We start from the raw sequence: 16,173 nt of genomic DNA, 5'->3' as shown, positions 1-16,173 counted from the left end.
TTACTGTCAAAATCTGAACCCAATATAATAAAAAAGGCGACCCTGTCGTGAAAAAGTACCCCAAACCACACAACAGATTCTTCTCTAAAACTGGTCAGAAGTGAGTCATGGACCACTGTTTTAGAGCATCCCGCCCGAGCTCCTGCTGGCATGGTGCTGGGGGCTGGGAGGATGCTGGGGCCAAGCCCTATCCCTGGTTTGGAGTCAGCGTTTCATCAGAGCCCCTTGCAGCCTTGGCAGTGGTTCCAGCCGGGGACAGTGCATGTGGCCTGGGAACCATCACGCTGCTCTGTGCCCTGTGCTCCTTGTCTGTTGCCCAGCGTCCTTGTCACGTCTCGTCCTAAAGCAATCTTTGTCCCTCTCTGAAGATGACTCAGTTGATTGTGCCATTGAGCAAGGAAGCCCTGTTTGCCTTCACTTGTACTCTGGAAAGAAAATGTGCGGGAATTTTTCAGAGTATAAAATACATAGTTGAAGGTCTGTGAATTTTTACCCCACGTGCCCATCTTTCGTTTGAAAAGAAGAAAAAAATCCAGGGGGAAAGCCCGAGAGCTGTGACATCCCTTCCTCTGGATCGTTGTCACAGCTCCGTGCCTGCCACCCGGCTCACATTGCCTCTTCTCAACAGGACATGGCCAATGCATTTGCGCAGAAGCACCTTCGGTCCATAATCCTCAATGTAAGTTCCTAGACAAGCTGTGTTTTGTTATTGTTATTGTTTTGTTACGGTTAAGTGCAGCTGTTATTGTTTTTTGTTTTTCTTTAATAATTTTATTTATTTATTTTTGGCTGTGCTGGGTCTTGGCGGCGCGGGCTTGTGGCGAGGGGGCCTTCTCTCGAGTTGGGGTGCGCAGATGCGCCCTTGCAGTGGCTTCTCTGGTCTCGGCGCACAGGCTCTAGGGTGGACGGGCTTCAGCAGCTGCAGCAGGTGACCTCAGTAGCTGTGGCTCCCGGGCTCTAGAGCACAGCACGTGGGATCCTCCCAGATCCGGGAGCGAACCTGTGTCTCCTGCATTGGCAGGTGGATGCTTTACCACTGAGCCACCAGGGAAGCCCCTACGATTCTTATAGTTGTACTGTTATTAGTGAAATTGCTGTGAAGCAAGGTGGGAACTCAAGAAACTTACTGGTAGGTACTTAACCCTTCCTCAGTTGGAAGTTTTGTGATCCTTTTAAGCAGGGTTGTCTCGAGGAGGCTGGCCCACTAGGAACTGCAGAGCCTCCAGAGAGGTCCTTAGCCAGCTAATACTGTTTGTTGCCCCACAATTCCAAAAAAAAGTTTATCCAGAAGGACTGTGTTAAAATAGACACAGAAAGAGCAATTCATTCGACTGACACCAGCCATAACCCCAAGTTGTGTGGGGCCCTGGGAGGGATGCCCAGCCTGTGGGTTCCAGGGGAGGACCCAGCAGTCCCGCCATGAAGAAGGGCTGTAGGTAAGGCTGAGGGTAAGCCGGCAGTCAGAAAAGGAATTCCTGCGTGGGGAAGGGGGACACCCAGGAGGAGTGAGTGGTCCTGTAAAGGGTGAAGCAAGGATGTGTGATCGACTGGTGTGCTATGCTTAGTCACTCAGTTGTGTCCGACTCTTTGCTACCCCATAGACTGTAGCTTTCCAGGCTTCTCTGTCCATGGGATTCTCCAGGCAAGAATACTGGAATGGGTTGCCATGCCCTCCTCCAGGGAATCTTCCTGATCCAGGGATCAAACTCAGGTCTTCCGCATTGCAGGTGGATTATTTATCATCTGAGTCACCAGGAAAGCCTGTGACCAGCTGGAGAGGTAGCAAAGAGGACCTTGTTTTTTTTTTTTGTTTTTTTTTGTTTTTTTTCGAAAAGCAGTTGAGGAGCTTTAATCGGGATCGTGAAATAACCAGGCTGCCCTTTTAGAAAGGTCACACTGCAAGGTCTGTGTTTCCTGCGGGGCGGCAGTGGGGAGAGAGCTGAGGCAGGAGGTGAGGGCAGAGGAAGAGCGCCAAGGAGCTCAGTTAAAAGACGGCCATTGTATCAGTTGTCAAAAACAAGGTGAAACTGGGAGACTGCAGTGAAAGAAACAAAATGAGAAGCCAGAGTCAAGTGTGAAAGCCTTCAGAAATCTGAACATGAACTTTGGAGTCGGCACCCCCGCCCCCCACTATTAACCGGTCTTTGATCTTGAGCAATCTACTTACCGTCTGTGGGCTTCGATTTGCTCACCCGGATGTGAGGATCGAATGAGCTACTGTACACACACAGGGCTTAGCGGGGGGCCTGGCGCTCGTTGAGCGCTCTGCTCACAGGGGCAGTTCCTTCACCTGCACAAGACGCACGGGGGGCACGATTCGAGACGTCCCTGTGGGCGTCTGAGAAGTGGATCAGCTGCTCTTAACGGGCAGAGCTGGACGTCACCCCGCAGAACCAGCCCCGCCTTGGGGCTGTCTCCCCGCTCAGAGCCCCATGACAGTGCGGCAGGACGGACAGGAGCAGACGCTGCTGCCCCGCCTGCTGCACCGGGGCCCGTCCACGTGTGCGGGCAGCCGTGTCGGGCACCGTCCTCTGCCTGTGTGGGAGTGGGTGCCCTTCCCAGAGACCTTGAATGAATTCCGGGGCTCGTCCTTTACCTGAATGGGTTTAGAAGTTCAGCTCATTCCTGGACAAACCTGGCGAACAAGCAAGGCTTCCGTCCACTCTAGGAGACAGTTCAGCGTCAGGACTCAGGATCCAAATGGTCCACTCGGAAAAGGTTAATGCATGCTCACTTCAGTCCGGATTTAGCGGAGTTGAATCAGAGAGCGGAGGCCTCGAGGTGCTTGGCAATCTCGAATGAGACTCCATCAGACTGGAGCTGTACCTCCTTTAGCCACTGGGGGCTGGAGTAACCACCCTCCCCAGGCTCCAACCTCTCTCAGTTTGAGGAAGGGAGATTATATTGAATGAAAACCAGGCTCTCTTCAGAGTGGCTTCATGAATTATGGAGCGAGGCAAGGAGGGAGGCACAGGGACAGACAGGTAGGGAGAAACCAGAGTGGCAGCAGGACCCAGAGAAAGGAAGAGACTCGGGGCGAAGCGGAGAGGGCCGAAGCCAGGGCGGAGGAGAGAGGCTGGGTGGGGGCGGACCGTGAAAAGGAAGCTCAAGAGACAGACAGACACCCAGACCCACGGCGGAGGCAGCTGAAGAGGGCTGGGGTGGGAGATAAGGGCGGCGCGTGCTCACCGCGGGCCAATCAGGGGCAGCGCAGAGCAGTGGCTCACGCCACGGGTGGCTGTGGGCACGTGGGATGTGCCCGGTGAGCCTGGAGAACTGAGCTTGTCGTTGTTGACAGTTTCAGTTTAAATTTCAGTACCCACCTGTGACTTGTGGATCCTGTGTTGGGCCTTGCAGTCCAGGGAAGGGAAGAGCTCTGGAGTCGCAGGTGGGGAGAGGACGCCGAGGGCAGTGCCAGCCAGCGGGAACACGACGTGAGCCACAGTTTCATTGTCAGTGTTCCAGTAGCGGCATCAAACAAACAAGGGAGGAAAATTAATTTTTTTGATAGCATAGTACATAGGGAAAATTAATTTTGATAGCATACTACATTTAACCCAGTATGTCTGAAACCCTATGATATCACCATGTAATCAATAGAAAAATGATTAAGAAGATATTTTACATTTTTTTTCATGCCCAGACTCTGATATCCAGTGTGCAGTTTACATTCACAGCACATCTCGGTTTAGACCAGCTACATTTCCAGTGTGCAGCAGACACAGGTGGCCAGTGGCTACCAGATTGGGCTGCACAGATCTGAAGAGAGTGTGCAAGCTCTGGAGAAGGACTGATCTAGAGTGAGAGAGCTCTAGATACAGCAGAACTTTCTGCGAATGGACATGTTCCACACCAGCTCTCTTGCTGGACGGTAGTCACCAGCCACAGGTGCCTGCTGAGCTGAAAGTGAGGCTAGTGCCTCAGCTTAAAATGAGGCCTCGTAACTTGAATTAATTTTAACTGATTGAGAGGCACGTGGACACATAGGCTAGGGGCTCGCATACTGGACAGCACAGCTCTCGAGATGAGCTAGACAGATGAGAACGCGAAAGGCACAGGTGGCGGCACGTGTGGGGACCGGGCAAGAGTTTCATTTGATGAGAAAAGAGCAAGAGCGACGGAGCCTCAGGATGGCGGGTGAGACAGAGGGAGTGAGGGATGCAGGAAGCAGGCAGGAAAGGGCAGGAGGCCACCGCGGGTGGGAGACGGGGCAGACCAGCGTGGTCAGCTGGGAGGACAGCGGGGCGATGTAGGGCAGGGCAGAGATGCAGCATGGGCGGCGAAGGAGGCCTGAGGAGCTGGGGCGAGCAGGCATCGGGAGGAGCGGTGAGCTCAGGGCAGGGGGGGATAGTCATCAGAGAAGAGGGACTGGGGTGGGGACACAGGGAGGGGGCGTAGAGTGAGCAGGGGGAAGGGGAGAGAGAAGGGGTGAGTGGGGGGCCTACAGGGAGCATAAGATGCACCCCCCCCGCCTTGGTGTACGTGTCTAGAAATGACTGAAAGAATATGATCTTTTTGAAACCTGTCTCCTCCATGAGGCCATCCTGAACGTTTTTCCTAAGACAAAAGCGTACTGTCCAGTTCTGCCAGTGACTCTTGACACACACACTCTGTTGTGGGGATCAACTGGAATGAGGCCCTGCCACCTACCTCCCGCATCATAACCTTACCCTTTGTCCCACTTCCCTGCCCAGGACCGGGCAGAAAAAAAGATGGTGCCCTTGGGACTTGCAGTGCGTCAGCCCTGCCTGAGTCAGGCCTGTTCATGCTCCCTCCCCTTCTGGAGCGTGCCGGCGCTGTGTGGGGAGAGAACCCTGTCCCCTGCCCAGTGCTCTGTCTTTTGCGCTTCTATGTCACAACCCTCCAGCAGAAACCACTTCAACCCTCTGCCCTTGCTCTTTCCAGCACGTGATCCGAGGGAACCGCCCCATCAAAACCGAGATGGCCCATCAGCTGTATGTCCTGCAAGTCCTGACCTTTAACCTTCTGGAAGAGAGGATGATGACCAAGATGGACCCCAACGACCAGGTAGGCTCTCAGTGGTACGGGCTCCCCGGCTGGCGCCGTGTGCCATGTGATGCGGCGCGCTGTGCCCTGTGTTTGGAGTGCCTGCTGGGTGCCGGGAGCCGCGCTTCCTTGTATCTGCAAGAAGCGGTTTTGTCAGCTCTGTGCCTCGCTGCAATCCCTTCCATCTGTGTCCTGTGTGATGCCTCCTCGGGTTGATCGGGGCCAGGGTTCTGCCTGGAAAAGCTCGACCCACTCTTTTCTTTTCCTTGCTTCCTTTGATCAGCTGACTCATCTGCTGACAGTCTGTTTCACCTCCCAGGCTCAAAGAGACATTATATTTGAACTGAGGAGGATTGCATTTGATGCAGAGTCTGACCCCAGCAACGCCCCCGGGAGTGGGACTGAGAAACGCAAAGCCATGTACACCAAGGACTACAAAATGCTGGGGTTCACTGTGAGTTTCCCAGACACTAACACTGTAGACCTTCTCCCCTGACAGGGAGTGAGCAGGCCCCCCCAGACAGAACCCTGACAGCCCTCCCTCGTAACACGTATCGTCATGGGAGCCCCAGAACCGGAGACACTGAGCAGCTGGAGGGCCCTCAACGCTTGGTCCACAAGTTTATGTGCAACATTTGGCCCCTTGAAACAAACCCATCTGTAGGAGGGCCCAGGAAGTGGGCCAGATGAGTGGCGAGGGGACCCCTCATCAAAGCAGCTGGTTCCACGAAAAGCTTGAGTGTGTGTTGTAATAGGAGACAGCTTGAGGATGGAGTTAATTAAACACTTACTGGGCATCTACTCAGCAACCAGCAGTATTCTAGGCCCTGGGGATGCCAGACAAGTCAGCCAGAGTCCAGTGGCCAGGAGCCCAAGCCCTCATAGAGATGGCACATGCCCAGAGCTTCGGCGGGCAGGTGTGGTGTGCCGGCAGCACGAGGTGGGGGGCGATCGGACTTCCCCTCAAGTGAGCCCCCGCACAGGGAGACCGTCGGGTCTCAAGTCAGGTGTCTTTCTTTGCCCAGAACCACATCAACCCCGCGATGGACTTCACCCAGACTCCGCCTGGGATGCTGGCCTTGGACAACATGCTGTACTTGGCGAAAGTCCACCAGGACACCTACATCCGGGTAAAGGCTGGGGCCAGCTGCCCCCACGGATGCCCCTTCGCCTGCCTCCCCTCTCCCTCCCTCACCCCCTCTCCTCGCCCGCAGATCGTCCTGGAGAACAGTAGCCGAGAAGACAAGCACGAGTGCCCCTTTGGCCGCAGTGCGATTGAGCTCACCAAGATGCTGTGTGAGATCCTGCAGGTCGGGGAACTGCGTAAGTGCACGGCTCCCCTGCACGCCCGTTCCCTGTGTTCGGGGCCCGGTAAGACCCGAGAGTGCAGCGTTAAGTGTCTCTGCGACTGGACAGTCTTCTTGGGCTTTTTTTTTTTAATCACTGAGTGGGCTGTAATCCGTCTACCCTTGTTTATGGGAGTCGTGGCCGTGGCTTGTTTGAACTGGTGATTTGAGCATGTTCAGCAGCTCCGCCACCACCCACTTACCCTCCCGGTCCTCAGTCTGCTTCTGTTCCTCTGGACTGCAGAGGAGCCCAGGTTTCCAGACGTGGCCTCCCAGCGTCATCGTTTGCCCGCTTCTCCTTCCACAGCAAACGAGGGACGCAACGACTACCACCCGATGTTCTTCACCCATGACCGTGCGTTCGAGGAGCTCTTTGGCATTTGCATCCAGCTGCTGAACAAGACCTGGAAGGAGATGAGGGCGACAGCCGAGGACTTTAACAAGGTCAGGGTTGCAGAGCTCTGAGGCCCGGGCAAGGCCACCCCAGGGCAGCCTGGGGCAGCTGGCCCGAGCTTGGCGACCCCTGAGCTGGAACACAGCGTGGTTGGCAGCGCTGAGTCACAGGACAGAGGCGTTGAGAGCATCAGCCCTCCCAGAACCTTGAGCAGGTGTCTCCCCGCTGGACCCCTGTTTTGCCCGGTGGACCAGTACCAGCCCCTCCCGCCTTCCTTTGGGGACAGGAGGAAAGCGTGGCAGTGACAGCGTGGGTTACTGAGCACTTAAACCATGCAGGCACCGAGGCAATTGCATGAACTACAGGTGTTAGAGGTCCGAGTGGACCCGCAAGAATTCATGCCGGGGTACTTAGCAGTAGCAGCCACTCCTCGCTGCTTTCTGAGTACCTACCTCTGACGGCACTGCTAGGCACTCAAAAGCTGATGGTCTAGGAGCTGGCTCTACTGAAGCTGCTCATCTCATTGTAAAAACTGTGTAAAATATAAAGAAGGGGGATATCTGTAATTCCCCTACCCAGCAATCACGACCCTGTTTGTTTCCCTCTAGTTTTTTTTTTACATGTGTTTTTCCTTCATTGGTGGGGAGCTGATGGGATGTGCAGGTGGTGTCCTGCTTTTCACTTTAGCCGTCATTCTGGGGGAACTAACAGGTATTTTGCACACACCAGTGGGCCGGGCACGGTGCATCCAGAGACTGGGGGTCTCCCATTCCTCGTGGCAGCCTCCATCAAAGATGTGTCTTCCTTTCTCTCGCTTTAAAGACGAGTAGGTGGGGCCTGAGGGTGCTGAGTGAGTTGCTCGAGGAACAGATTAAGGTGCAGAGTCAAGCCCTGAACCCCTGTCTGGCCCAGCCACCTCCTCTCTTTCTCCCCCACCGTTGACCTGTTGAGAGGTACGAGAAATGAAGCGTTTGTCAGCATCGCGGTCCTCCGTAACCGTCTAAGTCAGTGTGCCTCGAGAGCCAGTGCTCTGGGCCCAGCAGATGCCCATGGTGCCTGCTCTGCCCAGGACCCAGAGGGCAGAGCCCGGTGTTCGTTTCCCGGGGCAGCACTGAGGCCGAGCCTCCTCCTCTCTCAGGTCATGCAGGTGGTCCGAGAGCAGATCACTCGAGCTTTGCCCTCCAAACCCAACTCTCTGGACCAGTTCAAGAGCAAACTGCGGAGCCTGAGCTATTCCGAGATCCTGCGGCTGCGCCAGTCGGAGAGGATGAGTCAGGATGACTTCCAGTCCCCGCCGATCGTGTAAGTGCCCGAACGGGAGGGCCAGCACCGCCTCCCTTCTGAAGCCCTCCCCCTACCATCCCCGTGACCTCCTCTTACTCCAGTGCTCATCCACCCCAGGGAGCTGAGGGAGAAGATCCAGCCCGAGATCCTGGAGCTGATCAAGCAGCAGCGGCTGAACCGGCTCTGTGAGGGGAGCAGCTTCCGGAAGATTGGGAACCGCCGGAGGCAAGGTGACCTGAGGGCACGGTCCCCAGGCTGCGGTCTCCAGGCTGTCTGTCCCTCCTGCTGCATGCAGGGCTGCAGCATCCCTGGGGGGAGCGGGCAGGGAGCGAGTCCTCTCTTGGCCCCGTGTGTGCCCAGGCCTTTCCTAGAACTGTCCTCGTTCACCTGCCTGGCTTCCCGTGTGTTCCAGAGCGTTTCTGGTACTGCCGCTTGGCCCTGAACCACAAAGTCCTGCACTACGGGGACTTGGATGACAACCCTCAAGGGGAGGTGACGTTCGAATCCCTGCAGGAGAAGAGTAAGTTCAGGTCCCTGTTGGGCTGTCGTGTAGCTGGACTCCCTGTCAGCAGATCTGAGTTCTGGTCCTGGCTGCTCCAAACGGATTATCTGGCCTCAGGTCAGTTATTTCATCTGAACCTGTTTCCCTGGTGATCAGTGGTCATCTCTACCTGGCCGACGTCAAGGAACTGTTTGGAGATTCAGTAAGATCACAGATAGGAATGGGTTTTGCATTTTGGAAAGGATGATGCAATACTGCGTTGAAAAGCAGTGGTTAAGAGTAGAAGCTCTGAAGCCTGACTACCTGGATTCAGATTCTGGCTTTGATGTTAATTCTAATTAATTACAAGTTACTTCTCCTCTCTGCCTTAAAGATTCTTCTATAAAAATGGGAATAATAGCCACATTGCCCCCTTCAGAGGATTGAATGAGTCCTATTTGTAAAGCACTTAGAACAGTAGCTGGCAGGGAGGAAGAGTCATTATTAGCTGCTGGTTGCTATGGCCAACGTTGTCGTCTTACTACCGTGAAGTGGAAGCGAGGTGTCTGAGGCCCCATTCCTTAGGGAGACCATGCAGAGGTCCTGCACTGACCCCAGTTAGGTTTGACACAGGCCAGGGTCCTGGCCAAGTGGCCACAGAGGAGGGAATGACGTAGGCCACCCTCCCTGAGCTCGTACAGCCCCGTGGGGTGGGGGGCTAGGGCGTCCCTTTCAGCACTAGGTTGGATGCAGGGACCAACCTACAGCATAAAGCTTCCAGAAACTAATTCTCTTCATTTTTCAGTTCCTGTTGCAGACATTAAGGCCATTGTCACTGGGAAGGATTGTCCCCACATGAAAGAGAAAAGTGCTCTAAAACAGAACAAGGTGAGTGGAGAGGCGGCCCTGAGTCTGAGCTGCTGTCCCAGTGATCCTGGGTGCAGTCGGTGGTGGCTGCTTTCTGGATGCATGGCCTCCCATTCTCTGTCTCTTTAAACTGACCCTGAATGTTTCATTAAGAACAATCTGAACAGACACCAAAGTAGATAGAACCCTCATATAGGCCTTGCCCAGCCTCATCCACCATGGCAGTGTCCACATCCACTTGTCCCTCTTCACTTACTACTTTGAAGAAAATCTCAAGTGTTATTTCATCTTACCTGTAAACATTTAGATTGTATCTCTGAATTATAAGGACTCTATTTAACATAATTATAATACCATTTTCACATCTAAAAGGAAATAAAAAGTTGTTATTTAGAATCAAATATTCCACTGATACTTGATTTTTCCACTGTCTTAAAAACATCCCAGTTTCTCTACATAAAAATACATAAATGTTTATAAGCATTTGCACGCACATACACACACACTCACACCTAGTTTGTCTGCCAAATCAGGATCCAAATAGGGTCTACACATTGTGATGGGGCTTCCCTGGTGGCTCAGCAGTAAAGAATGTTCCTGCAGTGCAGGAGATGCAGAAGATGCGGGTTTGATCCCTGGATCGGGAAGATCCCCTGGAGGAGTAAATGGCAACAAAGTCCAATATTCTTGCCTGGAAAATTCCATGGACAGAGGAGCCTGGCGGGCTACCATCCATGGGGTCGCAAAGAATAAGACATGCCTGAGTGTGCAAGAGACAGAGACACACATTGTGATTAGTCTTTTAAGTTTTTGTTGTTTTTTTTTAATTCTTTGAAAAAATGTTTTTCATTTAAAGAATTTTGTTTATTATTTATTTGTGGGATCTTAGTTCCCTGACCAGGGATTGAACCCAAGCCCTCAGCAGGGAAAACACAAGAGTCCTGACCACTGGACTGCCTGCCAGATAATTCCCTCTTTTAATTTCTTAATTCATAAGTTCCCCCTCCATCTTTTTCTCCCCCTCTCTTTGCAGTTCATTAGTTGAGGAAACCAGGTTGCTTGTTTGGTAGTTTTCCAGAGTCTAAAATCTGCTGATTGTCTCCCCATGGTGTAGTTGAGTCCACTCCTCTGTCCCAGATCTGTAATTGGTAGTGAGACCTTCAGGCTTGATCCAGCCCAGGCCTGACCTTTCTTATTGTGGCCAAACTCCTTCCTAGATGGTATTATATTCTATCAGGCACATAATGTCTGCTTGTCTCTCTGATGTTAGCAGACTCTGGACACTCAGTGCCTTGTTTCATTAGTAAATTAAGGTTTGCAAACTAGTGGTATTCCAGTGTAGTCATCCCTTTTCATGTATTAACTGAACTACTTCTCTAAAGAGAAACTTGCCGTCATTGACTGTGGTTTCCCAGTGGTACGCTTTATATAAGAAGGGAGGATAAATGCTTGATTCTTCCCTTTTATGTACCTACTTTTAAAACAAGGAGTTAGGTCTCTGGTATCGTCCAACAGTGACCTATTTTGTGCATGCGTTTTGTTTTTTAGTATTATTATAAACTCACGGATTTAAGCCTGTTATATTTCTTTCATTACAGTTGTGTTGTTGATGCTCAAGTCCCATCTGTGGCCACAATTTGTTTTTGTTGTGGTGGTTTTTTTTTAAACTGTTAAGACTTTCAGTTTAATTACCCATATATATATTTGAGATAATACAGTCATGGACTCTGACATTCAAAGGTTCAGAGCATTGAGAGATGAGTTCTCTATAACCTTAAAAGTATCATCACATCCCAGGCATGACTTGGGTGGGGAGTGGGCAAGTGAAGGTTGATGACCGCTGGCCTCATCTCCAGCCCCACTTGTGCATGAGCCCTAGGACCTAATGCCATCACATCTGAATCGGCACATTTGGTGATGGTGCCAAATTGCTAGGACTCTGGCCAAGATTTCGGTGTGTAGAGCTAAGGCCATTCCATTGCTCCAGATAATTGGAACCCTTTGTCCTCTAGGAGGTGCTGGAGTTGGCTTTCTCCATCCTGTACGACCCCGATGAGACCTTAAACTTCATTGCACCTAATAAGTACGAGGTGAGCGGTGTGGCACTGCCTTGGACAGCTGAGCCTTCTCTGTGACTCTGCAGCTGGAGGGGAGGAGTGGGCAGAACAGGCACGTCTTTCTAAAGGCAGGGGCCTCCAGAGTGTCTCGAAGACTGACACCAAAGATCTGCCATGCCGGGGGTCCTTCCAGCAGCAGTAGGTTGTCTTTAGAAGGACAAGGTCCACTAGGGGTAACTTATTTGCCTGGAACTAGGAAGTCTCCTCTTTGTAGTTTCTGCATGGCTGGCCACCCACCCAAGAGAACCTGAAGGATCCTCCTTCTTGGGTTTTCTGGGCCACATGTTGTAATGGATCTGACCTGGGCTTTGAAGCCAGGTGGATCTGGCACTCCTGACATGGGGCCTGCAGTTTCATCTGTAGCACTGGAAAATGCTCGATATTAAAGAGCAACTGTGGTTAAGAGCACACGTGTCTTGTGAGCTCTGGGAGCCACTGGAGGGAACTGGAGGTGGGGCTTCTGGAAGAGGAGGCCCTAAGGCAGGGGGCCTGAGCTGCCAGTGGAGTTTATTGGGAAGAAATGAAGAACTTGCAGGTGGGAGACAGGTGAGCAAAGGTATGAAAAAGGTGGAACAAGAGGAGTTGGGGAGGAATGGATTGAGAATTCTCTGTTGTTCCCTCTTATCCTGAAGCCCTCAAGTTCAGCTTTTCTAGTACTTATTTTTAACACTTACTGACTTTTTTTAATTGACTTTTCCTGAAACAAAGTTGATTTTTACCGGGATTCCTTTGCTGCCTTTTTCACTGAATATGTGTTTCCTCCCCACCATTACAAATTTGGGGGCAATCTCAGGTAGTTGATGTCCCTGTTCTTAGATCCCGTTTTGCTGTTTTCCTTAATAGTATTTTTTTTTAAATCACACTTCATATTATCTTAGGGAGTTTAAATGTAAATCCCTTAAAAAAATCAAAAGGTCTTTTGGGCAAATGACTGATCACCTCCCAGCTTACCTTTGCCGTTATCTCTGATCAGTGCTGCGTGTCCTGAAGGGGGCCCAAAGAGACTCTGTGAGCCCTCTCAGCAAAGGGACCTCAGCAGGCCCTCCCACTGATCAGGGGCCCCCGGGTGACATTTGCAACTTGCTTCCCACAGTACTGCATCTGGATCGACGGCCTCAGCGCCCTCCTGGGGAAGGACATGTCCAGCGAGCTGACCAAGAGTGACCTGGACACCCTGCTGAGCATGGAGATGAAGCTGCGGCTGCTGGACCTGGAGAACATCCAGATCCCCGAGGCCCCGCCACCAGTGCCCAAGGAGCCCAGCAGCTACGACTTCGTCTACCACTACGGCTGAGCCCAGAGCCGGAGCGGACAGTACCCCGCAAGGGACTTGGGGCCCAGGAGGAACGCTCACAGTCTGGTGCCTTGTCTTTGCTTGTACAGAATCCGTAGTGACCATGGGGGCCAGTCAGTGCCAGTCACACCTCAGACTCACCTCGGACCACCCCGAGCTTCCTCTCGGTCCCCATCCACTTCGAGTCGTGAAGGCAGGGTGTTCTGCCCTCGCCATCACCATGGAGCCTGGGGACGGGCCATGAGGGACGAAAGCAGACACCCTTGCCTTCCAGGCCAAGAAACTGCTCCTGGAGCCGGAGTCAACCACAGCCACTCACCTTTTCTCCCTGAGCCTGCTCACCGGTCGCCTGGATCCCCCAAGGGGGCAAGAGCTGGCCCAGGAAAGGCTGCCCGCAGAGGACAGACGTGCTGGGCGTGTTGAGAGCCTCAAGTGACCTGGGCCTGTGTCTCAGATCTAAGTGGAAGCCTCAGCCTTTGCTCAGTAGATGCCTTGCCCTTGCTTTTGCCATCTTCATGAGGGCTCACCCGGCCTTGCCCGGGGCCGATCTGCTGCCGCCGCTGCTCTGACACCCCTGGTCTCCAGGGCCACTAGGTCCTCTTGCCCACGCATCTGCCGGGCCAGAGGGTCGTGGCTCCCTGCAAGCTCCCAGTCTCTCATCCTGGCAAGTCAGAGACACGCAGGCCGAGTCCCACCCTCTGCTGAGAGGAGGCCTTGGGCCTAGACTGTGGTGCGGTCACTAGAGTCCACTCCTCTCCCCTCCTCATTTATATCATGTCCTTGCTTGGGGAGAAAACTCCCACCTAACCTGAACAGCCGCCCTTCCAGTTTGTGCTCCTTCAGCCTTCCAGACCTCGGGAGGTTTGCCTTCCCTGCCCCGCCTCCGCCAGCGCTGTGGTCTCTGCCATTGGCCATGATTTCAGGGAGCTGGCCGGGGCCCGCAGAGGCCCCCGCTGTGCCCATGAGGCTTCCCTGGTGCTGCAGCACTCGTAAACCACACGCACGGGCACCGTGGCATTCAGTACTGGTAGCCTAGCATGGTGGGGACTGCCCAATGAAGAGTGTACTGTATATTTTCTTTACTATAGGCCATACTTCTACAGACATGTATATATATTTATATAAGATCTACCTATCCTAGGGTAGAATGTTGGAGGGAAAATAAAATGGGAGGCCAAAAAAATAAACCAAAAGTCAACACTTGCAGTTGCAAGCCAAGATTGTAACCTGAGAGTGGCCAGGAGCTTCCTGTCAGTAACCATGTTTTCAATAAATACTCTTTCATGTACACACCGGTTCCCATTAACAGCTGTTTCTCTGTACTTGCTCCCTGCCCCGGGGAACTTTCACCTTGACAAGCCTTCATTTCATTGTGTCTGGGAGACGCTGGAGAGCTCCAGCTGGAGCCCTCAGCCACCTTCCCAGAGCCGCCGCTTCTTCAGCCACTCTGCCCCACCACACGCGGGACTGCACACACACTCACACACAGACCTGCCTGCTGGCTAAGGACGCTCACAGACTCTCCCGCCAGGACAAAGTGCTTTCTGCTCAGGCCTGCCAGGTACAGCAGGAAAGGCATCCTGTACACCCCTGACGACATGACCTCCCTCTTCTCCCTGCCAGGGACACAGCCAGGAAACAGCTCGAGTACTTGTGCCTTACAAGGAAGACATGTTCTTCACCCCGTGTGTTGCCGGTGCTCAGCACCCAGCCTGCCAGCTGGGGTTCGATACTGTCCTCCAAACCTCAGCCTTGGTAGCCCGGAGGCTTGAATGAGAGCCGTGATGAAACAGATATTTCATCTTGCTTCTGCGGAAGAAGTGGGTGAGGACAAGTGCTTTCAAAAGGTACAGAACGTGTATACAGCCTTGACTGAATAAAGCCAAGAGCCTTGGTACTATTGTAGGTATTGGTGTAAGTACTGAATGAACAAATGCCTGGTGATGCCAGCTGGTGGGGGCAGGGCAGCAGTGGTTTGCATAAAGAACTGCTTACACTCTGGCCTTGAGCCTTCTGTTCAGAGAGGCCAAGGAGCCCAGCTGGGTCACTTAGAAGGACTCCCGTTTGCAGCCAGCCTGTGAGCCATCCAGGAGCGGCTGGACGGGAGAGCAAAAAGTTCGAAACAACCCCACTATGTACCCTAGCTGGTTCTGGCCTCCAAATGGTCCTCTCTCGGCATGGTCTTAATGCTTTTCCTGAATCCTGAAAAGTGGATAAGATCTCAACTCCTCAGTTGGCGTTTTGGGGCCTACTGCAACCTGCCTTTTGCCTACTTTTCTAACGCATAGTTTTTGTCAACTTCTTGTAAACAAGTGGGCCCCAAGCCAGATTCCAGCCTTCTCCTCGCCTTGTTTCTCCTGCCTGGGATGTTCTCACTTACTCAACTTCCTGAAGTTGAGACCATGCTCATAAAATTTTCAGGCACTCAAAATGTCTCACCAATGTTTACTATTTGTTCCCTCCCAAGATGGGAATACCAGACCACCTGACCTGCCTCTTGAGAAACCTATATGCAGATCAGGAAGCAACAGTTAGAACTGGACATAGAACAACAAACTGGTTCCAAATAGGAAAAGGAGTACGTCAAGGCTGCTTATTTAAAATATGCAGAATACATCATGAAAAACGCTGAGCTGGAAGAAGCACAAGCTGGAATCAAGGTTGCCGGGAGAAATATCAATAACCTCAGATATGCAGATGACACTACCCTTATGGCAGAAAGTGAAGAGGAACTAAAAAGCCTCTTGATGAAAGTGAAAGAGGGGAGTGAAAAAGTTGGCTTAAAGCTCAACATTCAGAAAACAAAGATCATGGCATCTGGTCCCATCACCTCATGGGAAATAGATGGGGAAACAGTGGAAATAGTGGCAGACTTTATTTTGGGGGGCCCCAAAATCACTGTAGATGGTGATTGCAGCCATGAAATTAAAAGACACTTACTCCTTGGAAGGGAAGTTATGACCAACCTAGATAACATATTCAAAAGCAGAGACATTACTTTGCCAACAAAGGTCCGTCTACTCAAGGCTATGGTTTTTCCAGTGGTCATGTATGGATATGAGAGTTGGACTGTGAAGAAGGCTGAGCGCCGAAGAATTGATGCTTTTGAACTGTGGTGTTGGAGAAGACTCTTGAGAGTCCCTTGGACTACAAGGAGATCCAACCAGTCCATTCTAAAGGAGATCAGCCCTGGGATTTCTTTGGAAGGAATGATGCTAAAGCTGAAACTCCAGTACTTTGGCCACCTCATGTGAAGAGTTGACTCATTGGAAAAGACTCTGAGGCTGGGAGGGATTGGGGGCAGGAGGAAAAGGGGACGACAGAGGATGAGATGGCTGGATGGCATCACTGACTCGATGGACGTGAGTCTGAGTGAACTCTGG

The 16,173-nt window shown here is 52.4% G+C and overlaps 1 protein-coding gene across 4 annotated transcripts in view; it reads left to right on the top strand.

Annotated features, from left to right (window-relative positions):
- ELMO2 (engulfment and cell motility 2) overlaps positions 1 to 14,087 on the top strand; it is a 38,364-nt gene extending 24,277 nt beyond the window's left edge. For all 4 annotated transcript variants that reach the window (XM_055545170.1, XM_055545171.1, XM_055545167.1 and 1 more), the window contains 12 exons: positions 629 to 679; positions 4,906 to 5,028; positions 5,327 to 5,461; positions 6,033 to 6,137; positions 6,222 to 6,330; positions 6,661 to 6,797; positions 7,886 to 8,049; positions 8,149 to 8,261; positions 8,444 to 8,551; positions 9,318 to 9,400; positions 11,392 to 11,469; positions 12,590 to 14,087. In XM_055545170.1, the coding sequence (XP_055401145.1) occupies positions 629 to 679; positions 4,906 to 5,028; positions 5,327 to 5,461; positions 6,033 to 6,137; positions 6,222 to 6,330; positions 6,661 to 6,797; positions 7,886 to 8,049; positions 8,149 to 8,261; positions 8,444 to 8,551; positions 9,318 to 9,400; positions 11,392 to 11,469; positions 12,590 to 12,790 (1,407 nt within the window). In that variant the 3' untranslated portion in view covers positions 12,791 to 14,087. The remainder of the gene's footprint in view (positions 1 to 628; positions 680 to 4,905; positions 5,029 to 5,326; positions 5,462 to 6,032; positions 6,138 to 6,221; positions 6,331 to 6,660; positions 6,798 to 7,885; positions 8,050 to 8,148; positions 8,262 to 8,443; positions 8,552 to 9,317; positions 9,401 to 11,391; positions 11,470 to 12,589) is intronic.
- The last annotated feature ends 2,086 nt before the right edge of the window (positions 14,088 to 16,173 follow it).

This window comes from Bubalus kerabau, chromosome 13, assembly GCF_029407905.1.
Source record: "Bubalus kerabau isolate K-KA32 ecotype Philippines breed swamp buffalo chromosome 13, PCC_UOA_SB_1v2, whole genome shotgun sequence".
NCBI lineage: Eukaryota > Metazoa > Chordata > Mammalia > Artiodactyla > Bovidae > Bubalus > Bubalus kerabau.
Note: the sequence above shows the minus strand (reverse complement) of the source record. Positions and strands in the feature narration are given on the sequence as shown.